At 45.0% G+C, this 27,736-nt stretch overlaps 1 protein-coding gene across 3 annotated transcripts in view; it reads left to right on the plus strand.

Annotated features, from left to right (window-relative positions):
- Positions 1 to 27,736, plus strand: part of LOC106576347 (glutamate receptor ionotropic, kainate 5) — a 107,063-nt gene that overhangs the window by 68,439 nt on the left and 10,888 nt on the right. For all 3 annotated transcript variants that reach the window (XM_045700558.1, XM_045700562.1, XM_045700561.1), the window contains 10 exons: positions 2,217 to 2,377; positions 2,635 to 2,799; positions 11,417 to 11,514; positions 11,968 to 12,133; positions 14,980 to 15,158; positions 15,935 to 15,988; positions 24,652 to 24,810; positions 25,138 to 25,290; positions 26,529 to 26,633; positions 27,197 to 27,304. In XM_045700558.1, the coding sequence (XP_045556514.1) occupies positions 2,266 to 2,377; positions 2,635 to 2,799; positions 11,417 to 11,514; positions 11,968 to 12,133; positions 14,980 to 15,158; positions 15,935 to 15,988; positions 24,652 to 24,810; positions 25,138 to 25,290; positions 26,529 to 26,633; positions 27,197 to 27,304 (1,299 nt within the window). In that variant the 5' untranslated portion in view covers positions 2,217 to 2,265. The remainder of the gene's footprint in view (positions 1 to 2,216; positions 2,378 to 2,634; positions 2,800 to 11,416; positions 11,515 to 11,967; positions 12,134 to 14,979; positions 15,159 to 15,934; positions 15,989 to 24,651; positions 24,811 to 25,137; positions 25,291 to 26,528; positions 26,634 to 27,196; positions 27,305 to 27,736) is intronic.

Raw genomic sequence — 27,736 nt, forward strand, 5'->3', positions numbered from 1 at the left:
AGCGACTGCACTTATTTTCCGCATTGACTGACCTTCATATCTTAAAGTAATGATGTACTGTCCTTTCTCTTTGCTTATTTGAGTTGCTCTTGCCATAATATGGACTTGGCATTTTACCAAATAGGGCTATCTTCTGTATACCACCCCTACCTTGTCACAACACAACTGATTGGCCCAAACGCATTAAAGAAGGAAAGAAATTCCACAAATTAACTTTTAACAAGGAACACCTGTTAATTGAAATGCATTTCAGGTAACTACCTCATGAAGATGTTGTCAAGGCAAAGGGTGGCTACTTTGAAGAATCTAAAATCTAAAATATATTTTGATTTGTTTAGCACTTTTTTTGTTACTACATGATTCCATATGTGTTTTTTTTATAGTTTTGATGTCTTCACTATTATTCTACAATGTAGAAAATAGTCAAAATAAAGAAAAACCCTTGAATGAGTAGGTGTGTCCAAACCTTTGACTCATACTGTAGGTCATTGAAAGCGTTTCTGAATTGCTCAGTCTTTAGCTGCGCCTTAAACGAGTCCAGAGACTCTGCAGCCCTGACAATGACTGGAAGTGTGATCCACTGCTGAGGGGCCACACAACTGAAAGCCCTGTCACCCATAGTGTTTAGTCTGCTGTAGGGCTGCTGAAGGGAGATGGACCTGGAGGAGTGAACGGTGCGTGTGGGGCAGGAGGGTAGGATGAAGTCAGACAGCTACTTGATGTGAGAGAACAATAAAAGAAAGGGAGAGCTAAGGGGGAGAGGGAGAAAGGGAGAGCTAAATGGAGAGGGAGAAAGGGAGAGCTAAAGGGGAGAGGGAGAAAGGGAGAGCTAAGGGGGAGAGGGAGAAAGGGAGAGCTAAAGGGGAGAGGGAGAAAGGGAGAGCTACAGGGGGAGAGGGAGAAAGGGAGAGTGAAAGGGAGAGGGAGAAAGGGAGAGCTAAGGGGGAGAGGTAGAAAGGGAGAGCTAAAGGGGATAGGGAGAAAGGGAGAGCTAAAGGGGAGAGGGGGAAAGGGAGAGCTAAGGGGGAGAGGGAGAAAGGGAGAGCTAAGGGGGAGAGGGAGAAATGGAGAGCTAAGAGGGAGAGGGGGAAAGGGAGAGCTAAAGTGGAGAGGGAGAAAGGGAGAGCTAAAGGGGAGAGGGAGAAAGGGAGAGCTAAAGGGGAGAGGGAGAAAGGGAGAGCTAAGGGGGAGAGGGAGAAGGGGAGAGCTAAGGGGGAGCGGGAGAAAGGGGGAGAGGGAGAAAGGGAGAGCTAAGGGGAGAGGGAGAAAGGGAGAGCTAAGGGGAGAGGGAGAAAGGGAGAGCTAAAGGGGAGAGGGAGAAAGGGAGAGCTAAGGGGGAGAGGGAGAAGGGGAGAGCTAAGGGGGAGCGGGAGAAAGGGGGAGAGGGAGAAAGGGAGAGCTAAGGGGAGAGGGAGAAAGGGAGAGCTAAGGGGGAGAGGGAGAAAGGGAGAGCTAAGGGGGAGAGGGAGAAAGGGAGAGCTAAGGGGGAGAGGGAGAAAGGGAGAGCTACAGGGGGAGAGGGAGAAAGGGAGAGCTACGGGGAGAGGGAGAAAGGGAGGGATACGGGGGAGAGGGAGAAAGGGAGAGCTACGGGGGAGAAGGAGAAAGGGAGAGCTAAGGGGGAGAGGGAGATCTAAGGGGGAGAGGGAGAAAGGGAGATCTAAGGGGGAGAGGGAGAAAGGGAGGGAGACAAGTGTGAAGGGAAATGTAGGGAAGAGAGATGGAGAGGCAAAACATTCTCACCTCCCTGGGGTCAGATAGAAGCAGTCAAGCTGCTGTGTTGTGCCTACAGGGTCAAAGGTGACTCATCTCCAACTCACACAGATACCAGACACACATCACACACACATCTCCATCTCAGAGGTCAAACTGAGGGTCATGACCAGCTGACGGTGAGCAGAAACAAGACGCTATACAGCACACACATACGCTTCATCTTTTTGTCTGTTCTCACACACACATTAAACTGTCACTTAGAATGGGGGTTGTCACTCAGAGTGAGTGAGGGTGGTTTTGCAGCAGGCAGAGCAGAGCTGTGTGTGTTTCATGTGTGGGTCTTGTGATCGTAACAAGCTCTTTAAATAGAGATTTAACCATTGGAGCCACAGGTGTGTGCACAGAGTGAGAACGGTTGTGTGTGCATGTATGTGTGTCTGTGTTTGTGAGTGTGTGTTTGTGTATATTTTGGTGTTGTAACGTATCCTCCCGTCCTTTAGGTGGCGAGCAGGCAGCCAGCAGACCGTTCTCCATGAGGAGCAGTAGAAGATGCCGGCTCTGCCAGCGCTGCTGCTGTCGATACACTTCTCCTCCTTCCTGCTAGTTACCATGGCACCACGCTCCGGAAGCCAGGCCGCCCTGCTCTCTTCCGTCCGGATGGGTGAGTGTCCATCTTTCAATCAATCCATCCATCCCTCCCTCCTTCCATCCCTTGATCACCCTCAGGTGTCTGTCTCCCCCTCCTCCCTCAGTGTCTCACCCCCCTCCACCAAGACACACCCACTCACTCACCTGGCCTTCACACCCCTCGTAAATACTCTGCTTGTCTCTTCTCTTTTTGTCTTACTGTCTAAGGGTGAGTAACATCAATATTTTCTCCTGCTCCATATCTCTCCGTCTCCCTCCCTCCCTATGTAGCTGCGATCCTGGATGACCAGTCAGTGTGTGGGCGTGGGGAGCGGCTGGCTCTGGCCCTGGCCAGGGAGAACATCAACAGTGTGATGGAGGGAGGGGCCAGAGCCCGTGTGGAGGTGGACATATTCGAACTGCAGAGGGACTCCCAGTACGAGACCACTGACACCAGTGAGTAACACCACTACAGACCACTAAGACCAGTACTGACTAGGCTGCAAATCCAAGATGGCGTAGCAGTCGGACGTGTGTTTGTCTTTGTCTTATCCCGTGTATATAGTCGTTTTTTTTGTATTTTAATCAAACTTTCTATCTACGAACTAAATATACTTTCCTGCAACCTTTCCTGCAACCCGCCTCACCCAATGTGGTACGGATCTGCTATTTTTATTCCTTATAACTGGAACCTCCATTAGGAGCTAGCCAGCTAACTAGCTACTAGCTATTAGTTATTGTTAGCCACGGCTAGCGGTCTTCACCTTTAGCTCGGACACCAGCCAGCTTTAGCTCGGACAATACCTGCCAGTCTGCACAGCACGATATCAACCCAGAGCATATCGGATTGCTTCTCTCTACCACATCACCAGATTCCTGCCGCAAGCTCTGGACCGTTATACTGGATCATCGCAGCTAACTAGCTGCAACCGAGTGGCTACTGTTAGCTAACGCCTCTGTCCCGAAGCAAGCACCAGTTAGCTTTGAGTTAGCCTCGAGCTAGGCCCATATACCAGCTAATTCTTGGGCTACAATGCCTATTTTGCCAATTGGCCTGGACCCTTTATTGTCGACACGGAGCCCCGGCGATCCATCACGACTGGTCTGCCGACGTAATCATCCGATGTGGTTTCAACAGGCTTTTCCGTTGCGATGTCACCGAAGACCCATCTGCTAGCTCCGGCCCGCTGGCTTTCTGAACGCCGTGTCTCCCGCTCGCCTAGCGTAGTAGCAACTACTGAATGGCTCCCGGACTCACCTATTGCTTGCCATTGGACCCTATGATCCCTCGGCTACACAGCTGATGCCTGCTGGACTGTTTCAATAACATGGTACCTCATTTTGTTTATCTGTCGGCCCCAGCCTCGAACTCAGGTCCTGTATGTACCTACATGTGGAGCCTCACCTGGCTTAACTGGTGCCACCAGAGATGCAACCTCTCTCATCATCACTCAACGCCTAGGTTAATCTCCACTGTACTCACATCCTACCATACCCTTGTCTGTATATTATGCCCTGAATCTATTCTACCACGCCCAGAAATCTGCTCCTTTGATTCTCTGTTCCGAACGCACTAGACAACCAGTTCTTATAGCCTTTAGCCGTACCCTTTGCCTACTCCTACTGTGTTCCTCTGGTGATGTAGAGGTTAACCCAGGTCCTGTAGCCACCAGTACTACACCTATTCCCCAGGCACTCTCATTTGTTGACTTCTGTAACTGTAAAAGCCTTGGTTTCATGCATGTTAACATCAGAAGCCTCACTCCCTAAGTTTGTATTATTCACTGCTTTAGCACACTCCGCCAACCCTGATGTCCTAGCCATGTCTGAATCCTGGCTCAGGAAGGCCACCAAAAATTCTGAAATTTCCATCTCCATCTACAACATTTTCCGTCAAGATAGAAATGCCAAAGGGGGCAGAGTTGCAATCTACTGCAGAAATAGTCTGCAGAGTTCTATCATACTATCCAGGTCTGTACCCAAACAGTTTGAGCTTCTGCTTTTAAAAATCCACCTTTCCAGATATAAGTCTCTCAATGTTGTCGCTTGTTATGGACCCCCCTCAGCCCCCAGCTGTGCCCTGGACACCATATGTGAATTGATTGCCCCTCATTTATTTCAGAGTTCATAGTGTTAGGTGACCTAAACTGAGATATGCTTAACACCCCGGCCTTCCTACAATCTAAGCTACAGTGGGGGAAAAAGTATTTGATCCCCTGCTGATTTTGTACGTTTGCCCACTGACAAAGAAATGATCAGTCTATAATTTTAATGGTATGTTTATTTGAACAGTGAGAGACAGAATAACAACACAAATATCCAGAAAAACGCATGTCAAAAATGTTATAAAATGATTTGCATTTTAATGAGGGAAATAAGTATTTGACCCCTCTGCAAAACATGACTTAGTACTTGTTGGCAATCACAGAGGTCAGACGTTTCTTGTAGTTGGCCACCAGGTTTGCACACATCTCAGGAGGGATTTTGTCCCACTCCTCTTTGCAGATCTTCTCCAAGTCATTAAGGTTTCGAGGCTGACGTTTGGCAACTCGAACCTTCAGCTCCCTCCACATATTTTCTATGGGATTAAGGTCTGGAGACTGGCTAGGCCACTCCAGGACCTTAATGTGCTTCTTCTTGAGCCACTCCTTTGTTGCCTTGGCTGTGTGTTTTGGGTCATAGTCATGCTGGAATGCCCATCCACGACCCATTTTCAATGCCCTGGCTGAGGGAAGGAGGTTCTCACCCAAGATTTGACGGTACATGGCCCCGTCCATCGTCCCTTTGATGCGGTGAAGTTGTCCTGTCCCCTTAGCAGAAAAACACCATGTTTGACGGTGGAGATGGTGTTCTTGGGGTCATAGGCAGCATTCCTCCTCCTCCAAACACAGCGAGTTGAGTTGATGCCAAAGAGCTCCATTTTGGTCTCATCTGACCACAACACTTTCACCAGTTGTCCTCTGAGTAATTCAGATGTTCATTGTCAAACTTCAGACGGGCATGTATATGTGTTCTTGAGCAGGGGGACCTTGCGGGCGCTGCAGGATTTCAGTCCTTCATGGCGTAGTGTGTTACCAATTGTTTTCTTGGTCCCAGCTGCCTTGAGATCATTGACAAGATCCTCCCGTGTAGTTCTGGGCTGATTCCTCACCGTTCTCATGATCATTGCAACTCCACGAGGTGAGATCTTGCATGGAGCCCCAGGCCGAGGGAGATTGAGAGTTTTTTGTGTTTCTTCCATCTGCGAATAATCACACCAAATGTTGTCACCTTCTCACCAAGCTGCTTGGCAATGGTCTTGTAGCCCATTCCAGCCTTGTGTAGGTCTACAATCTTGTCCCTGACATCCTTGGAGAGCTCTTTGGTCTTGGCCAAGGTGGAGAGTTTGGAATCTGATTGATTGATTGTTTCTGTGGACAGGTGTCTTTTTTACAGATAACAAGCTGCGGTTAGGAGCACTCCCTTTAAGAGTGTGCTCCTAATCTCAGCTCGTTACCTGTATAAAAGACACCTGGGAGCCAGAAATCTTTCTGATTGAGAGCGGGTCAAATACTTATTTCCCTCATTAAAATGCAAATGAATTTGTAACATTTTTGACATGCGTTTTTCTGGATTTTTTTGTTGTTATTCTGTCTCTCACTGTTCAAATAAACCTACCATTAAAATTATAGACTGATCATTTCTTTGTCAGTGGGCAAACGTACAAAATCAGCAGGGGATCAAATACTTTTTCCCCCCACTGTAGATGCCCTCAATCTCACACAAATTATCAAGGAACCTACCAGGTACAACCCTAAATCCGTAAACACGGGCACCCTCATAGATATCATCCTGACCAACTTGCACTCTAAATACTCCTCTGCTGTCTTCAACCAGGATCTCAGCGATCACTGCCTCATTGCCTGCGTCCATAATGTGTCCGCGGACAAACAACCACCCCTCATCACTGTCAAACGCTCCCTAAAACACTTCAGCAAGCGGGCCTTTCTAATTGACCTGGCCCGGGTATCCTGGAAGGATATTGACCTCATCCCATGAGTAGAGGATGCCTGGTTATTCTTTAAAAGTGCTTTCCTCACCACCTTAAATAAGCATGCCCCATTTAAAAAATGTAGAACTAAGAACAGATATAGCCCTTGGTTCACTCCAGATTTGACTGCCCTTGACCAGTACAAAAACATCCTGTGGCATACTGCATTAGCATCGAATAGCCCCCGCGATATGCACATTTTTTCAGGGAAGTTAGGAACCGATATACACAGTCAGTTAGGAAAGCAAAGGTTAGCTTTTTCAAACAGAAATTTGCATCCTGTAGCACAAATTCCAAAAAGTTTTGGGACACTGTAAAGTCCATGGAGAATATGAGCACCTCCTCCCAGCTGCCCACTGCACTGAGGCTAGGAAACACTGTCACCACCGATAAATCTACGATAATTGAGAATTTCAATAAGCATTTTTCTACAGCTGGCCATGCTTTCCACCTGGCTACACCTACCCTGGCCAACAGCTCCTCACCCCCCGCAGCAACTTGCCCAAGCCCCCCCCGCTTCTCCTTCACCCAAATCCAGATAGCTGATGTTCTGAAAGAGCTGCAAAATCTGGACCCCTACAAATCAGCTGGGCTCGACAATCTGGACACTCTCTTTCTAAGATTTTAGAAAGCCTGTTCAACCTCTATTTCGTATCGTCTGAGATCCCTAAAGATTGGAAAACTGCCACGGTCATCCCCCTCTTCAAAGGGAGAGACACTCTAGACCCAAATTGTTACAGACCTATATCTATCCTTCCCTGCCTTTCTAAAGTCTTCAAAATCCAAGTTAACAAACAGATCACCGACCATTTCAAATCCCACCATACCTTTTCCGCTCTGCAATCTGGTTTCCGAGCTGGTCATGGGTGCACCTCAGCCACGCTCAAGGTCCTAAACGATATCATGACTGCCACCGATAGAAGACAGTTCTGTGCCTTCATCGACCAGGCCAAGGCTTCGACTCTGTCAATCACCGCATTCTTATCGGCAGACTCAATAGCCTTGGTTTCTCAAATGACTGCCTCGCCTGGTTCACCAACTACTTCTCAGATAGAGTTCAGTGTGTCAAATCGGAGGGCCTGTTGTCCGGACCTCTGGCAGTCTCTATGGGGGTGCCACAGGGTTCAATTCTCGGGCCGACTCTTTTCTCTGTATACATCAATGATGTCGCTCTTGCTGCTGGTGATTCTCTGATCCACCTCTATGCAGACAAATACTGACCAGTTATAACAGTACAGGCCAGTACAAACCAGTAATACCAGTAGAGACCAATACTGACCAGTAATACCAGTAAAACCAGTAGAGACCAGTACAGACAAGTACTGATCAGTAATACCAGTACTGACCAGTAATATCAGTACATACCAGAACAGACCAGTCATACCAGTACAGACCCGTTTTACCAGTACAGACCAGTAATACCAGTACAGACCAGTACTGACTAGTAATACCAGTACAGACCAGTACTTCTCAGTACAGACCAGTACTGACCATTACTGACCCGTAATACCAGTACAGACCAGTACTGACCAGTACAGACCAGTGCAGACCAGTACTGATCAGTAATATCAGTACAGATCAGTACAGATCAATACTGACTTGTAATACCAGTACAGACCAGTACTGACTTGTAATACCAGTACATACCAGTAATACCAGTACAGACCATTACTGACCAGTAATACCAGTACAGACCCGTACAGACCAGTACTGACCAGTAATACCAGTACAGACCAGTACTGACCAGTACTGACCAGTAATACCAGTACTACAGACTTTATTACAAAATAGACTGAGGATTTCATTCAGTAGTTTATGTGTATTAGCTCACAGCCCAATGACTTCTATCAGGATACAGACACTTGCTGTTCCCATTGCAAGAAGTCACCACCCTGCCGCTGGCCACAGCGAGCTGGAGGGAGAAGTGACTGTGTGTGGATGTGTGTGAATGTACAGTACAGTATGTGTGTGTGTGTGTGTGCTTGTGTGTGGCTTTATTCATGTGTGTGTGTGTGTGTGTGTGTGTGTGTGTGTGTGTGTGTGTGTGTGTGTGTGTGTGTGTGTGTGTGTGTGTGTGTGTGTGTGTGTGTGTGTGTGTGTGTGTGTGTGTGTGTGTTTGTGTGTGTGTGACTATATATATCATATATATATATATATATATATATATATATATATGTGTGTATGTGTGTCCTTGACCAGTGGGCAGGACACTCTGACAGGCGTATTTGCCATCAGGGTCCTTGGATCACAGGCCTCATCTTACAGCTGTAGCTGTATGAGACACACGCACACGCACACGCACGCGCGCACACACGCCAGAGGTTATGGATGATGAGGATGGAGAGATGTAGAGGAATGAAATGGAGCCCAGGGTGAATCTCAGTAGTCTGAAGCAGCTTCCTCTCCTCATCTTATTTCTTTCAGCAGAACTGATGTGAAGATGCGCCATATACAGTGCCTTGCAAAAGTATTCATCCGCTTGGCGTTTTTCCTGTTTTGTTGCATTACAACCTGTAATTTAAATAGATTTTCATTTGGATTTCATGAAATGGACATACACTAAATATTACAACTTGGTGAAGTGAAATGAAAAAAATTACTTGTTTCAAAAATTCTAAAAGATAAAAAACTGAAAAGTGGTGCGTGCATATGTATTCACCCCCTTTGCTATGAAGCCCCCAAATAATATCTGGTGCAACCAATTACCTTCAGAAGTCACATAATTAGTTAGATTGCACACATGTGGACTTTATTTAAGTGTCACATGATCTTTTGCATGATCTCAGTATAAATGCACCTGTTCTGAAAGGCCCCAGAATCTGCAACACCACTAAGCAAGGGGCACCACCAAGCAAGCGGCACCATGAAGACCAAGGAGCTCTCCAAACAGGTTAGAGACAAAGTTGTGGAGAAGTACAGATCAGGGTTGGGTTCTAAAAAAATATCTGAAACTTTGAACATCCTACGGATCCCCATTAAATCCATTATTAAAAAATTGAAAGAATATGGTACCACAACAAACCTGCCAAGAGACGGCCGCCCACCAAAACTCACGTACTAGGAAAGGAGGGCATAAATCAGAGAGGCAACAAAGAGCCCAAAGATAACCCTGAAGGAGCTGCAAAGCTCCACAGCGGAGATTGGAGTATCTGTCCATAGGCCACTTTAAGCCGTACACTCCACAGAGCTGGGCTTTACGGAGGAGTGTCCAGAAAAAAGCCATTGCTTAAAGAAAAAAAAAGCAAACACGTTTGGTGTTCGCCAAATGGTATGTCGGAGACTCTGGTCAGATGAGACAAAAATTGAGCTTTTTGGCCATCAAGGAAAATGCTATGTCTGGCGCGAACCCAACATCTCCCATCACCCCGAGAACACCATCCCCACAGTGAAGCATGGTGGTGGCAGCATCATGCTGTGGGGATGTTTTTCATCGGCAGGGACTGGGAAACTGGTCAGAATTGAAGAAAATATGGATGGCGCTAAATACAGGGAAATTCTTGAGGGAAACCTGTTTCAGTCTTCCAGAGATTTGAGACTGGGACAGAGGTTCACCCTCCAGCAGGACAATGACCCTAAGCATACTGTTAAAGCAACACTTGAATGGTTTAAGGGGAAACATTTAAATGTCTTGGAATAGCCTAGTCAAAGCCCAGACCTCAATTCAATTGAGAATCTGTGGTATGACTTAAAGATTGCTGTAGACCAACAGAACCCATCCAACTTGAAGGAGCTGTAGCAGTTTTGCCTTGAAGAATGGGCAAAAATCCCAGTGGCTAGATGTGCCAAGCTTATAGAGACATACCCCAAGAGATTTGCAGCTGTAATTGCTGCAAAAGGTGGCTCTACAAAGTATTGACTTTGGGGGGGTGAAAAGTTATGCACGCTCAAGTTTTCCATTTTTTTTGTCTTATTTGTTGTTTGTTTTACAATTAAAAATATTTTGCATCTTCAAAGTGGTAGGCATGTTGTGTAAATCAAATTATACATTTACATTTACATTTTAGTTATTTAGCAGACGCTCTTATCCAGAGCGACTTACAGTAGTGAATGCATACATTTCATACATTTTACAATACATTATACATTTCATACATTATACAATCCCTCAAACAATCAATTTTAATTCCAAGTTCTAAGGCAACAAAACAGGAAAAATGCCAAAGGGGGTGAATACTTTCGCAAGCCACTGTACTTACTGTAGCCCCATGATGTGTGCGATTATTGCCCCCTGTCAATCATTGACTCAGAGGCCTCGTTTCCCTGTTACTGTCTAGGTTCAACAACCATGGTTACTGTGACACAGTGCAGTGAGGCAGGAAGACATGTTGGCCTTAATCAGTATGTCAGTGGCATTGATCAGTAAGAGGAGCTGATCATTGAGCAATATGTTAACTATGGGACAGAACAGACTGACTGACAGACGCCCTAACAGTAGGCAAGATGGAGTTTCCACCATGCTGCTATGTTTACATCCTTTCCCCATCAGTAGTCACAAAGGAAAATAGATAATTTTAAGGTGTAGGCAATGGCTAGGTTCCATTCTACAAACTCACTCCCTTCCCTCTGCCTGTGAAGGGAAGGTGGCTTGGTTCCAATACGCCACCTTCCCTTCACGGGCAGAGGGAAAGGAGTGAGTCTGTCAGTCAGTCTGTTCTGTCTCATAGTTAACATTGACAGAGGGTTAACTGCCTACTGTTAGGGTGTGTTCAGTCCGTCAGTCAGTCTGTTCTGTCTCATAGTTAACATTGACAGAGGGTTAACTGCCTACTGTTAGGGTGTGTTCAGTCCGTCAGTCAGTCTGTTCTGTCTCATAGTTAACCTAGACAGAGGGTTAACTTTTCTAAACAAGAAAACAAGGAGTGAGTAAGAGTTCTGAGGTCCACAAGCATTAGAAACAATAGACTGCACTTCAACATTTATAGCAACAGACAAAAAAGACAGTAATACATTCCCACCAGACTAACAGAGCACCTAGACAAGTCATTTATTTTAAGAGAAGTGCACCTGTTTGACTCCTGTTCCTCTGTCTCTCTGTCCTCTCAGTGTGCCAGATTCTACCTAAAGGAGTGGTGTCTGTGATAGGCCCTGCCAACAGCCCTGCTTCTGGCTCTACTGTCAGTCATATATGTGGAGAGAAGGAGGTGAGTGGCACAAACATATACACACATGCATGGATATGCACGTTCTCTCTCTCTCTCTCTCTCTCTCTCTCTCTCACACACCCTTGTTTATCGTTACAGTGTCAGGAGATTGAGTCTCCCAGGAGTGCTCAGTCTCTCCTCATGTAATTAACCATCAACCACTTCTTCCATCTGTTTACTCTTTACTCCCTTTGGCCTTTTATCCCTTCTCACTCTGTTCTCCTCTTCCCCGCCTCTCCTCATTTCTGTTTCCTCCCACCATCTTTCTATCTCTCTCTCTCTCTCTCTCTCTCTCTCTCGCTCCTTAATGCTTTCTATACTGGTTCTTTGATATCATTGCCTTCTCTGCTCTTCCTTCCTTTCTCTCGCTTCTTCCTTTATACTCTCCTTCCCTCCCCTCCTCTTCTCTCCTCTCCTATTCTACTTTCCTTTCCTCTCTCCTCTCCTCTCCAGATTCCTCATGTAAAGATCGGTCCAGAGGAGACTCCCAGGTTGCCCTACCTGCGTTTTGCCTCAGTTAGTCTGTACCCTAGCAACGAGGACCTGAGCTTGGCCGTGGCAGCCATCCTGCGATCCTTCAGCTACCCCTCAGCCAGCCTGGTCTGCTCCAAGGCCGAGTGTGAGTACTTGTGCTTGTGCACATGGATGTAGATGTAATTGTGTGTTTGTATTTAAATTATTATAACTTTTTTTTAACGTTTTACTGCTTTTTCTCCCCATTTGGTAGTTATAGTCTTGTCCCATCGCTGCAACTCCCGTATGGACTCGGGAGAGGCGAAGGTCGAGAGCCATGCGTCCTTCCGAAACACGACCCTGCCAAGCCACACTGCTTCTTGACACAATGCCCATTTAACCCGGAAGCCAGCCGCACCAATGTGTCGGAGGAAACACCGTACAGCTGTCAACCGAAGTCAGCCTGCATGCACCCGGATGCCACAAGGAGTTGCTAGAGCACGATGGGACAAGGAAATCCCAGCCGGCCAAACCCTTCCCTAACCCGGATGACGCTGGGCCAATTGTACGCCGCCTCATGGGTCTTCCGGTCGCGACACAGCCCGGGATCGAACCCGGATCTGTAGTGACGTCTCTAGCACTGCGATGCAGTGCCTTAGACCGCTGCGCCACTCGGGAGGCCCTGTGTGTGTGCCTTTGTGTGTTCCTTTGTGTGTGTGTGTGTGTGTGTGTGTGTGTGTGTTTGTTTGTGCAACTCACACACCCTGTGCGAGCTCACGGCATCTTGGCACGTTCACACTGTCTGGGCGATTATGACTGTCCCCTGCTGTTAGACACTCATTCTAACAGGCTACTCTTAAAGTTCACTAAACTGTACATACAAACAACACAACTCGTGGTCCATACAATCACACTCCAACAGTATCTACTTCTTACTCATCCTCCAGCACTTGGCCAGACAGTCAACCACCTGTCAGGCTCCTGATACAATATAAAGACTGAGCTCTAACAATTGTACGTTGCTCTATCAGACTATTGATTTAATGATTGATGCACAGTAATTATTCCAAAGAGCTGTAATCCTGTTTCAGTCTCAGAAAATGAAGAGCTCCTCTCCTCTTCATAGACTTGTCACTTTGAACATGAGACCCTTTGAAATACATCAGAAACTGTACACCGATATGATCAGTGATTTTGATGTGATACACAGGCCTACTTCCTTCCTTCCATTTGCTGATGTTTGATGTGAGACTTGTGTCTATTTGATGTGTTTACAAAAAGCTTCTCTATTTGGAAGAGGTTTTAAAAGCAACAGGTACGGTAGTCATGGTGATATAGTGATTGCGGGTGCAGATGAGGCTCTATATTTGCCTGGGAAGTGAGCTTGTCAAGGTTACCGTTACCCACAGACTCTCTGACCCACTTGGCTGTGGGAGCTATTGCTGTGCGGAGCTGCTGGTTGCCATGGCTGCAGAAAAGGTGCTAACAGCCACTCAACAGGCTGACTGCCTGACTCCCTCCACACACACGTACATACAGTCAGTGTGCTGCAGAGAGATAGACGATTAACACACCATGGTTACAACCAACAGGGGTTTTCATATTTTTCCATCTACCTCCGTCGAGTGGCTTTCAGGATAAGTGGACGTTATGTGTGTGTGAGAGATGGGGCCGCCGTCCATCACATATCAGATGTAGTGATGAGTAATGCAAGGAGACCAAGGTGGTTTTGGTTTTTCTTCTTATAGTGTCCATTCGGTTGCTGCATGGACAAAGATGTTTTATGTTGATTTCCAGGCATTTTCCGTTTTTTTGGGGCTCACTGAAATGTTTTTGGGGAGGTTTCCTTCTCTAGTTATGTATGGGTCACGTCCAGCTATTAATCTAGTGCCATTATGCAGTTTTTATGAGATGGATGAGGTCAGAGGAAGGAGAGGGGAGAGGGAGGTGGTAAAAAGGGATCGAGAGAGAGAAAGCAAGAGCTGGAGAGAGGAATAGAGGGACAGGGGAGAGATTATGAGAAAGGAGATGGAGAGCAAAGAGGAGAAGTGACCAGGATAGGAAAAGAAAGAGAGAGATACAAAAGAGCTAGAGCAAAAGATGGAGAGGTTAGGTTAGTGATAAAGAGAGAGAGGAAGCTAGAGAGAGAGTATTGATTTTTCTCCTCCTTCAAACTAACGTTTTTGGCCTGGTTCAGTGATTATCACACTGCTTACAGGCCTACTCTCTGGCAGGCTCCTGTCCCTCCCTCCCTCCCTCCCTCCTGTCCCTCCCTCCCTTCTCTCTCTCCCCTCTGGCTCCCTGTGAAGCTCCCCAGATGCTGGTAGCTCCTTTTATTTACTTATCTAGCAGCGTTTTACTAGAGAATATAGAATTAGAATGGGAATTAGAATTGATATTCTAAACCCCAAGGACCATTCCATAGTGTTTGGCCCAGGGACTAGCTACAGTACTGTATATATGCAGTACAGAATGCTTTGAGGAACGAACGCGTCATGTGTTGATGCATCATGTCGTCACCGGAGACGTCTGATATTGTGAATGCCAATGGGAGAGAAAGAAGTAGACGTTCATTTCGCTTTTCTGTTTGGCTTGTCCCTAGTGGGTCTTGTTGCTATGTACGTGGCTAAGTAATTACCAGGCCGTCCGTAGTGGAGTGGTGGGTCAGTTTTTTCAATTGCTTTCAACCACATCGTCTCTCTCAGAATAGGACACATTTCACAGTGCTATACAATATACATGCAATAGGCAACAATGTCAAATTCTAGATGTTCTATGTCAATGCCACAGTGGTGGGTTAGCACGATATAATTATTGAATCTCCCCAGAACCTAATATATAGGATCTCTTGTTAGAACTACCAATATAGCACACTTTCTATGCATTTTACAATGCCAATCTCCAACATCCCATGTTCGTTTGTGGGATGTTAAATTAAGTCTCAAAATGTCTCTGTTATTCTATCCCTTCTCTTCCCCTTCTCTCCGGCTCTCTCCCGGCTCCGCCCCTCAGGCCTTCTGCGATTGGAGGAGCTAGTGCGGCGCTTCCTGATCTCCAGGGAGACGCTGTCAATCAGGATGCTGGATGACAGCCTGGATCCCACCCCTCTGCTGAAGGAGATACGAGACGACAAGGTGGCCACCATCATCATCGACGCCAACGCCTCCATCTCCTACCTCATCCTCAAAAAGGTCAGGGGTCATGCCTCAATGCTAGGGTGGCTTTTATAGAGTAGCTACACGAGTTGTCGCATGCAGAACACAAACAGATCTGAGATCAGGCTGAGAAGTTGTACCAATTGACTGATTTAGTATCAGGGCCAATGGTATAATAATCTGATCCTAAATATGTGGTCTGGGTCTACTTCTAGCTCAAGAACAATTTGACTGATGATTATTGCTTGCTGGATACAGGACAGTAATGCAGAGAACCCTGTGAAGTTATACAGGGAGCAACAATGGTTCAATTATCTTAAGCAGCTTAAATCGTACTGACAGCATGTCTATTTGACATGTGGTAATCCATATTCAGTGGTGATAATGGGTCCATAGGTGTTATGATGATGTATATTGTACAGCCTGTAGCAACAGCAGTCAGACACAGGAGTGACTCAGAGATTGGCCTTTATATAGAACTGTGTCTGAATGTCTGTCAGTACATGCATTACCACTGCTCTCTGCTTCTCTGCTCTGTCTACTCTCTGCCTTAAGCTTTATTGTGTAAGTTTGACAATTTAACACTGTGGTTATGGTAAGCTCTCTCTTTCCATCCCTCTCTCTCTCATCATACCTCTCCTCTCTCTCTCTCTCTCTCTCTCTCTCTCTCTCTCTCTCTGCTTCTGTCCTTCTCACCCTCACTCTGTCTCCTACCACTACCCCATCTATCTTCCCCCCTCTTCTCTCTTACTTTCTATCTCGCTCTCCTTCTCTCTGTCTCCCCTCCCTCCTTCGCTTCTCTCTCTCCACAGGCGTCAGAGTTGGGGATGACATCAGCGTTTTACAAGTACATCCTCACCACCATGGTAAGAATGCAACAACGCCTCTTAGCATTCCTGCCATCTTTCCACCTTTCCTCTCCTCCGTGTCCTTCCTTCCGCCTCCTTCCCACTCCCTCTCTTTGTCCCTGGGTATGTGTGAGGGATGGGGCCAGGGGCTTGCCAAGTGGGAGAAACACATCACAACACACAGAGAGAAATACACTACATGACCAAAAGTATATGGACACCTGCTCCCTGAACATCTCATTCCAAAATCATGGGCATTAATATGCAGTTGGTCCCCCCTTTGCTGCTATAACAGCCTCCACTCTTCTGGGAAGGCTTTCCACTAGATGTTGGAACATTGCTGCGGGGACTTGCTTCCATTCAGCCACAAGAGCATTAGTGAAATCGGGCTCTGATGTTGGGCGATTAGGCCTGGCTCGCTGTTGGCGGTCCAATTCATCCCAAAGGTGTTTGATGGGGTTGAGGTCAGGGCTCTGTGCAGGCCAGTCAAGGTCTTCCACACCGATCTCGACAAACCATTTCTGTATGTACCTCGCTTTGTGCACAGAGGCAATGTCATGCTGAAACAGGAAAGGGCCTTCCCCAAACTGTTGCAACAAAGTTGTATGCACAGAATTGTCTAGAATGTCATTGAATGCTGTAGCGTTAAGATTTCCCTTCGCTGGAACTAAGGGGCCTAGCCCGAACCATGAAATCCGGAGCAGCTCTAGTAGGGGAGATATTTAACAAACTGAGTTGTTGGGAAGGTGCCACGTTGAAAGTCACTGAGCTCTTCAGTAAGGCCGTTCTACTGCCAATGTTTGTCTATGGAGATTGCATGGCCGTGTGCCCGATTTTATACACCTGTCAGCAATGGGTGTGGCTGAAATATATATAGTGTATTAAAAAATAGTAGTTTAAATATTTTTTTATATAATTGAGGTTAAAGGAAACATATCTTCAGAAATGATAAGTGATGTAATCTCAACCGTTTATCTTTTCCAGTGATGAAGACATAGATGTCTCATGGCATGGTGGGGTATGCAAAATGGGTACTTTGAGTACCTTTATCTCTTGAATGTTTTGGCATTCAGGTCCAAAAAGTCACATTCTAAGCACTACATGGGCAAATATGTATGGAAGGTTCGTTCAAATCGAAAGGCTGCTGTCAAAAATGGATTGAATTCAACTGGATTTACCCTGAAGACATTTCAAATGTTATGTTCTCAAATGTATATATATATTTTTTACATTATTTATTTCACACCATACAAACATACACAAACAAACAAGTTACAGACGCACACAAAAAACAACTACATCTCCTCTGCCCAGTCCTGCATGCTCACACCTCCATCCCTAGTGCCTGTATTATTGTTTGTCACGTGGCCTTAAATTGTACCAATTCGTTTTTCTCGGTCAGTGCCTTGAACCGCTGCACCACTCGGGAGACCTAAATACAGTATGCAGACAGAAGGCTTAAAAGTTTATATTGTAATACTTCTGACAGACAATTTTCTATCTCCACCTGTAACTTTTGGACTTGATAGCATTCCCAGAAAGCATGGATTATTGAATCATTGTTAGTTTTCCACATGAATTATGTATTTTGTATAATACAATCTATACGTTAGATTAAACTGGATTAATGGTAAATGTTCGTTAACTGTAGTTTTATTAGTTTGCTCTGATGTCCAAAAGATTTCAAATGGAAATTTCATGATATGTAACTTTCAACTTCCATGTATTTGAAACTATCTACATTCGGTCAGTCCAAAATTACTTTTTCATTCTGTCATGGAAATAAATGTATTTCCTGTTACCAAGTCATTTACGGTTTCCATGCCTTTAGTTTTCCATGTGGACCAACTTATTTGTGAATTCTGAAAAGCTATCCAAGGATTGTTCCATAAGGTTGTGTTTTTAGGGAGTGATTTAGGTTCTTGTAGAATACGTTACATTTTATTCCACATTGTTATAGTGTTCTTAACTATGAAGTTGTTAATGTTCTTACCTTAATCCTTTGAAAATAGACATGTAAAAAGATTCTGGGGATGAGCATGTGCATCTTCAATATGTACCCATTGTTCTGCTTTAGTACATTCAACTATATGTTGCAAGTCAAAGCCTTTGGTAGTGATTTGATACAATTCTAAGGCTGGAATGTTAAAACCACCCTCAGGCTTAGGGAGATGTCAAACTTTCCTTTTTATTCTATTACTTTTATTAGCCCATTTAAAGTCTGTTATGACTGAGTATACTTTTTTTAAAGAAGGCATGGAAACTGTCAATTACTTGTTATTAACAGGAAATCTTCAGTGGGTAATTGGTATTACCAAAAATAAATATAAAACTTTGGGAGCCATGCCATTCTAGAGGTTTATTTTGCCTGTAAGATTTATGTGAAAATTATTCTATTGAATTAGATTTGCTTTCATATTGTTGAATAATGGAATAAAATGATCTTTATCCTCTTTAATATATTTGTTGTTTATTGTCTCTTATTAAGCAACGTAAGTATATTTTTTATGGTCCACTTAAAGGATTGCTGTAGATGGTGAGTTATTTTTTATTTTTTCCCATTTGACATTATTTCGCTTTTTTCCATGTCAATTTTAAATACTGAGATTTTTGAGTGTTCTGAAAATATTTTTAGCAAAGGTAGCATTGAGTTTTCAATATTTGTCAGGTATATCAGGAGATCATCTGCAAATAAGTTTAGTTTATATTCATGTTTACCAATACTGATACCTGTAATGTTTGGGTCCTGTCTAATTATTTCTGCAAGTGGTTCAATTGCCAGTGCAAACAGGAGGGGGGAGAGGGGATATCCCTGTTTTGTGCCCCTTTCTAAAGCAAGTTCATCAGATAATGTATTATTTGTAGAGATTACATTTAAATTTGCCTTTTGTATTACTAAGTCTGTGAATCTTATCGAATGCATGATTTATTAAGTCAGCTGCTAAAATAATAGTTCCTTTCTGGATTTGATCTAATATTGCTTAAATTCTATGAAAAACCCACCAGATTTTCCTATGGTGGGATATACAGTACAATGAAATCAATGTGTATTTTTCACCATGTAAGGTACAAGGGAAAATTATGTATTGTTATTTATCAGGATGCCTATATCTCTGTGGTTACTACAGTACGTGGCAGCATAGGCCTCTCCAACTCAGCTCTTCCATAAATGTTCAATTTCTCCTTAAAATTTTTTTACTCTGCAAGAAAACCACATCTGCTGACAATCTTTTTAAGTGTTCGAGAACCATACGCTTTTACCCCAATCATTCCATGTGATAAGTTAGATTTTGTTGGCCATGTATAGAATCAAAGTTAACCTTAACTGTTTCATCTATCATTGAAGAACCAAGTAAAACATTTTAGCAGACATGACATATGAGGGCAGTAGGCATTCCATAGAATGGAAGGATCATAGTATAAATACAGTACATAGTTATTATACGCTGCTCAAAAAAATAAAGGGAACACTTAAACAACACAATGTAACTCCAAGTCAATCACACTTCTGTGAAATCAAACTGTCCACTTAGGAAGCAACACTGATTGACAATACATTTCACATGCTGTTGTGCAAATGGAATAGACAACAGGTGGAAATTATAGGCAATTAGCAAGACACCCCCAATAAAGGAGTGGTTCTGCAGGTGGGGACCACAGACCACTTCTCAGTTCCTATGCTTCCTGGCTGATGTTTGGTCACTTTTGAATGCTGGCGGTGCTTTCACTCTAGTGGTAGTATGAGACGGAGTCTACAACCCACACAAGTGGCTCAGGTATTGCAGCTCATCCAGGATGGCACATCAATGCGAGCTGTGGCAAGAAGGTTTGCTGTGTCTGTCAGCGTAGTGTCCAGAGCATGGAGGCGCTACCCGTAGACAGGCCAGTACATCAGGAGACGTGGAGGAGGCTGTAGGAGGGCAACAACCCAGCAGCAGGACCGCTACCGCTACCGCCTTTGTGCAAGGAGGAGCAGGAGGAGCACTGCCAGAGCCCTGCAAAATGACCTCCAGCAGGCCACAAATGTGCATGTGTCTGCTCAAACGGTCAGAAACAGACTCCATGAGGGTGGTATGAGGGCCTGACGTCCACAGGTGGGGGTTGTGCTTACTGCCCAACACCGTGCAGGACGTTTGGCATTTGCCAGAGAACACCAAGATTGGCAAATTCGCCACTGGCGCCCTGTGCTCTTCACAGATGAAAGCAGGTTCACACTGAGCACGTGACAGACATGACAGAGTCTGGAGACGCCGTGGAGAACGTTCTGCTGCCTGCAACATCCTCCAGCATGACCGGTTTGGTGGTGGGTCAGTCATGGTGTGGGGTGGCATTTCTTTGGGGGGCCGCACAGCCCTCCATGTGCTCGCCAGAGGTAGCCTGACTGCCATTAGGTACCGAGATGAGATCCTCAGACCCCTTGTGAGACCATATGCTGGTGCGGTTGGCCCTGGGTTCCTCCTAATGCAAGACAATGCTAGACCTCATGTGGCTGGAGTGTGTCAGCAGTTCCTGCAAGAGGAAGGCATTGATGCTATGGACTGGCCCGCCCGTTCCCCAGACCTGAATCCAATTGAGCACATCTGGGACATCATGTATCGCTCCATCCACCAACGCCACATTGCACCACAGACTGTCCAGGAGTTGGCAGATGCTTTAGTCCAGGTCTGGGAGGAGATCCCTCAGGAGACCATCCGCCACCTCATCAGGAGCATGCCCAGGTGTTGTAGGGAGGTCATACAGGCACGTGGAGGCCACACACACTACTGAGCCTCATTTTGACTTGTTTTAAGGACATTACATCAAAGTTGGATCAGCCTGTAGTGGGGTTTTCCACTTTAATTTTGAGTGTGACTCCAAATCCAGACCTCCATGGGTTGATAAATTGGATTTCCATTGATTATTTTTGTGTGATTTTGTTGTCAGCACATTCAACTATGTAAAGAAAAGATTATTTCATTCATTCAGATCTAGGATGTGTTATTTTAGTGTTCCCTTTATTTTTTTGAGCAGTATATATAGAGTGTGTGGGCTGAGCAGATATTTAACAAAACACACACAAAAACATGAAGCAAAGTACTTATGGCTCTATGCCTTTTAGGGCTTTTTAGCTCTGACACCTGTCCTAATGTACCAGAACAAACTGTGGATAATACATTATACATACATTTGAAGAAAGACTGCCACTTAAGTACTGTGGTTGGTTTGTATTACCTTATAAATGAAATGTAAGTATAGTGGCTGGTGGTGTCTACTTAGGGTGAGTGGGTCCTCTGAGAGACTGAAATGGAGGCCCCAGGCACACCTCAGAGAAGTGTCTGATGCCCTCCCAGTCACCCCCTCCCAATCTCCCTGATATAGCCCTTCTCCTTTTCTCACTAATAACCACCATTAAATCTTAAAACAAGGAATAATAATGATAATAATGATTCAATAACCTTTTCTAATCTGTCCAGAACTCTTATTAATTTTACAACGAGTTTACAAGTCATAAGGGTAGGGTAGCCTAGTGGTTAGAGCGTTGGGCTAGTAACTGAAAGGTTGCAAGTTGAAATCCCCAAGCTGACAAGGTACAAATCTGTCATTCTGCCTCTGAACAGGGCAGTTAACCCACTGTTCCTAGGCCGTCATTGAAAATAAGAATTTGTTCTTAACTGACTTGCCTAGTTAAATAAAGGTAAAATAAATACAATTACATTGTATTATAATTAAGTCCTTCCTTCTCTCTCTCAGATCCATCCCTCTCCACCTCCCCCTCCCTGTTCTCACCCCTTTACCACACCCCACCTCCATTTTTGCTCCTCCTTGCCCCCACAAGCCAAGCTTGTCCCCACCTCCCCTCATTGTCCTCCCTTACCCACCCAGGCCAAGCTTGTCCCCACCTCCCCTCCTTGTCCTCCCTTACCCACCCAGGCCAAGTTTATCCCAACCTCTGTCTCCCGCTTCTTCTCAAACACATTTACACCCTTCTATACATGTACTGTAAATACTCATCCATTCTCCTTCATTCACATACAACCTATACCCTATGCCTCCATGCACCCATGTTCTCCCGCCCTCCTACACATATTCATATTCACCCTCCTTCACTCTCCCATTCATATGCACAGACACATACCCACACATACACCCACTCACACCCTCTTGCCCACACAAACACACATCTATAGAACAATTATTTACAATTGTTGACTTACATACTATATTTTCTCTTTTATATTGTATTTTCAGTGTTCATGTATCTAATTGGCATTGGCTAATTCAATTGTTACTTCCTAGAGAAGAACAGTTAATTGGGGACAATAGATTCTAGATTGTATTGGAGGGAGGGGGAAGGAATATTGTCTGAATTTACAATAAGTTGGTCTGGGGCATCTCTGTTTGTAGCCTAGTATGCTTATCTGTTTTTTCCTACTTCTGCCTCTCCTCAGGGAGCCTGTTCAGGGCTTCCTCAGTGCTTGTGAACTCCATTCTCTGTGTTCCCTTCCATACCCACAGTACTGCCGGGAATCAGAGTTGAGACTTGATTCCTTTTTCCTCCTGTGACTGTCTGATCGGAATTAATTGCTTGTGTTTGTTTCTCAGTCTAGAAGAATCAAATCAAATCAAGTTTATTTGTCACGTGCGCCGAATACAACAGCTGTAGACCTTACAGTGAAATGCTTACTTACAGGCTCTAACCAATAGTGCGAAAAAAGGTATGTGTGTATGTGTGTAGGTAAGTAAAGAGTAAAAAGACATTTGAAAATAAGAGCAGCAAGGCTATATACAGACACCGGTTAGTCAGGCTTATTGAGGTAGTATGTACATGTAGGTATGGTTAAAGTGACTATGCATATATGATGAACAGAGAGTAGCAGTAGCGTAAAAAGAGGGGTTGGCGGGTGGTGGGACACAATGCAGATAGCCCGGTTAGCCAATGTGCGGGAGCACTGGTTGGTCGGGACAATTGATGTAGTATGTACATGAATGTATAGTTAAAGTGACTATGCATATAAGATAAACAGAGAGTAGCAGGGGAGGGGCAGGGCACACAATGCAAATAGTCCGGGTAACCATTTGGTTCCCTGTTCAGGAGTCTTTTGGCTTGATGGTAAAAACTGTTGAGAAGCCTTTTTGTCCTAGAATTGGCGCTCCGGTACCGCTTGCCATGCGGTAGTAGAGAGAACAGTCTATGACTGGGGTGGTTGGGGTCTTTGACAATTTTCAGAGCCTTCCTCTGACACCGCCTGGTGTAGAGGTCCTGGGTGGCAGGCAGCTTTGCCCCAGTGATGTACTGGGCCGCACGCACTACCCTCTAAGGTGCCTTGCGGTCGGAGGCCGAGCAATTGCCGTACCAGGCAGTGATGCAACCGGTCAGGATGCTCTCGATGTTGCAGCTGTAGAACCTTTGGAGGATCTCAGGACCCATGCCAAATCTTTTTAGTTTCCTGAGGGGGAATAGGCTTTGTCGTGCCATCTTCACGACTGTCTTGGTGTGTTTGGACCATTCTAATTTGTTGCTGATGTGGACACCAAGGAATTTGAAGCTCTCAACCTGGAGACAGGTCCTGGACGAATCAAATGGACTGACCGTGGACCTTGATCTCTTTATAACCCTGTGTGGTCTGATAGTTCCACAGATTAAAGATTACCAAGTGAGGGTATTTTGCATTCTTCTGCTTCACGCCGATCCGATGTCTTCGCTCCAGATCCTCCGGTAATAAGTCCACACTAAGCTCCTCCAATATCAGCTTGATCACATAGCTGGAAAGGTCTGCTTTTTTCTTGTCTTCTGGTAGGGACAATATTCTTGTATTATTTTGTCTCGATCTGTTTTCTAGCTGATCCAGTTCATCTTCTGAAGTTTGCGCCTTTGTTTCCAGAAGGCCAATTTTATTGTTTCATCCACGTGCCCGTCCTGTATATGCATAGCTTACATGATAGAATCTACTTTTTTAACAACAGATTGTAACAGTTGTTTGTTTTGGTGAGCACTGGATATCCTTCAGCTGTTCGTTGCTCTCATTTGCATCTCCAAGTTGTTCTTTGTCTTTTCCTCTAAGGGAAGCCATGGCTTGTTGGGTTTGAGTCTCAGTGTAACGACTGTCGTAGCGAGGGGACCAAAGCGCAGCGTATTGAGTGCTCATGATGAAATTTATTTTAACACAGAACACTAAAGAAAATAACAAAAGTGAAAACGATCAGCTCACAGTTCTGTCAGGTACATAGACTAAACAGAATACAACTACCCACAAACACAAGTGGAAAAAAACCTACTTAAGTATGATCTCCAATTAGAGACAACGAGGACCAGCTGCCTATAAGTGAGATCATCCCAAAAAACAACAACATAGAAATAGAAAACTAGAACTAAACATAGATATAGAAAAACACAAAACCCCCTGTCATGCCCTGACCTACTCTACCATAGAAAATAACATCTTACTATGGTCAGGGCGTGACACTCAGCTTTGTTCTACTCACAGATTGGTTCGCTGTTGTGTATAACTGACCGTTCACTCTCTCCCAGCTGCTTGGGGATATATTGATCTATCGATTTTAAAGGCTTAATGTAAACTATGTTCTCTGACCTCTACATATATTCACAGTTTTGACAGTACAAAACAGAGCTAGAGAGTTTCGGTTTCTGAGATTTCATACACGTCACTCACCCAACATATCATCTCCTCACCCTCTCCCAGGACTTCCCCCTGCTGAGGCTGGATGACATAGTCGATGACCAGTCCAACATCATAGGGTTCTCCATGTTCAACACCACCCATCCGTTCTACCTGGAGTTCATCAGGAGTCTCAACCTGTCCTGGAGGGAGGGCTGTGATCTCATCTACCCCGGGCCTGCGGTATGTTCTACCAGGGTGTTACATTCACACATCCCTGTGTCAGCTGGTGCATACCTTTGTATTAACTGAGAAATTGTATGGTAACAAGTGTTACTTCCTGGTGTGTAGGTATCAAATGGTCCATATGGATGCTTGTCTCATTGAATCACCAAATACAGACACCAGAATTGAATAAAGTCATTACTATGTTATGAACCATGTTACCCCTTCGTCCCTCCTGCAATTTCTTACCCACCACCCCTCTTCTCCTCCCTCCTGCAACTCTCTTCTCCTCCTTTTGCCCATTTCTCCTCTCTTTCCCCCGTGCACCTCCTTCTCCCCCTCCAGTTGTCGTCAGCGTTGATGTTTGACGCGGTGCACGTTGTGGTGGGGGCGGTGAGGGAGCTCAACAGGAGTCAGGAGATTGGAGTCAAACCTCTCAGCTGCACCTCTCCTCAGATCTGGCAACACGGCACCAGCCTCATGAACTACCTACGCATGGTCAGTACACACACAAACACGCAGGCACACACACAGGCACATGAACACACACAAGAACACACACACTTCACTTTCATTTTGAGTCTTCATTTGACAAAGAAGATAGTTGTTTCTTCTCATACCAATATATCTGCCATTTAGATACCAATGGCAGCCCCATTAAACAAGTCACCAGAAACTACAGCATATCAGTCCGTCACATTCCTGTCCTGCCCACCATGTCGTTGTGTTGGGTCACACTCCTGTCCTGCCCACCATGTCGTTGTGTTGGGTCACACTCCTGTCCTGCCCACCATGTCGTTGTGTTGGGTCACACTCCTGTCCTGCCCACCATGTCGTTGTGTTGGGTCACACTCCTGTCCTGCCCACCATGTCGTTGTGTTGGGTCACACTCCTGTCCTGCCCACCATGTCGTTGTGTTGGGTCACACTCCTGTCCTGCCCACCATGTCGTTGTGTTGGGTCACACTCCTGTCCTGCCCACCATGTCGTTGTGTTGGGTCACACTCCTGTCCTGCCCACCATGTCGTTGTGTTGGGTCACACTCCTGTCCTGCCCACCATGTCGTTGTGTTGGGGTCCAGTGTTGATTGTAATAGGTGGTTGTGTCACTCTTCTCTTGTCTGTCTGTCTGTCTGTCTGTCTGTCTGTCTGTCTGTCTGTCTGTCTGTCTGTCTGTCTGTCTGTCTGTCTGTCTGTCTGTCTGTCTGTCTGTCTGTCTGTCTGTCTGTCTGTCTGTCTGTCTGTCTGTCTGTCTGTCTGTCTGTCTGTCTGTTCCTTCCTTCCTTCCGGCTCTCTTCCTCCCTTGTTATTCTTTGTTATTTGACGAGGCTGGTTGTCTGTGTGCTCATTGACGAGCTATCCTCATGGCTGCCTGTGCTCCATCTCTCTTTGTCTCCTCGGTACAGGCCTATCTGTCTCTGTTATCAAACCACTGGGTGTGTTCCATCTTCACCACCACTCCATTCATCTTAGCTCTATCAAGCTCTGTCAGCACTGTCACACTGTGTACTAGATATGTGTAGTGTAAGTATATTGTTCTCTCTCTTTGTCTCTCTGTATCGCTGTCGCCCTCTCTCTGTCTTTCTCTCGTGTACCTCTTTCTCTTTCTCTCTCAATTCATTAAATTCCATTCAATTCAAATTAGCTTAATTGGCTTCATAAATAATATTTCTCTCTCTCTGTCTCACTCTGTCTCTCTCTCTGTCTCTCTCTGTCTCTCTGTCTCTGTCTCTGTCAGGTGGAGTATGATGGTCTGACAGGCCATGTGGAGTTCAACAGTAAAGGACAGAGGACCAACTACACCCTGAGGATTCTGGAGAAACACCGCAGGGGTCACAGAGAGGTCAGAGGGCACTGGGATTATAGAGAAACAGAGTTTGACACAAAATGGCTTTTGTGTTGACAGTAATCCTCCATAACAGTGACATTCTAGCCACATAATTAGAATTGGTTATACTATGGAAGTGCTTTGTGATTAGCTAGCTACAGTATGTACTTAGCTATAACACCAGCTGAGGACTAAAGGCTAAATAGAACATCAAAATCAATGGTTGTTTTTTGGGTTGACATTTGTGATACGAGACTCCAAGGGGATCTCCAAAAATGTAGCACTCGTATTCTAATTAGATGGTTTTCCATCTGAACGTGAAGGTCTTTAACGTTGTACATTTTGAACACAGTGAGGGTGCTGACATCTATCTACAACGCTCCTAGAAATATAGGTCTTTAGAAGAAAATGATAATTCAGAGTTATCTTCATATAGTTTATCAAAGTGCCTTGGGCTTGTCCTCTGGATTCTAGTTCCTTCTTGTTTTACACTGTCACATGATTTACTGTACCTCCTGTATAATCACACACATCCTGCAATTATTATATCTCTCTCTCTCTCTCTCTCTCTCTCTCAGATTGGTATCTGGTACTCCAATAACACACTGGCTATGAACGCCACCAGTCTGGACATCAACGTTTCGGAGACACTGGCCAACAAGACCCTCATCGTCACCACCATATTGGTGAGGTCAAACCCTTTATTATGACAACCATATTGGTTAGGTCAAACCCTTTATTATGACAACCATATTGTTGAGGTCAAACCCTTTATTGTAACCACCATACTGGTGAGGTCAAAACATTTATTGTAACCACCATACTGGTGAGGTCAAAACATTTATTATGACCACCATACTGGTTGGGTCAAAACCTTTATTATGACCACCATACTGGTGAGGTCAAAACCTTTATTATGACCACCATACTGGTGAGGTCAAAACCTTTATTATGACCACCATACTGGTGAGGTCAAAACCTTTATTATGACCACCATACTGGTGAGGTCAAAACCTTTATTATGACCACCATATACTGAGTGTACAAAACATTAGGAATGCTCTTTCCATGACATAGACTGACCAGGTGAATCCACTTTTTAAACCATGAGACAATTG

This window comes from Salmo salar, chromosome ssa02 (assembly GCF_905237065.1).
Source record: "Salmo salar chromosome ssa02, Ssal_v3.1, whole genome shotgun sequence".
Taxonomy (NCBI): Eukaryota; Metazoa; Chordata; class Actinopteri; order Salmoniformes; family Salmonidae; genus Salmo; species Salmo salar.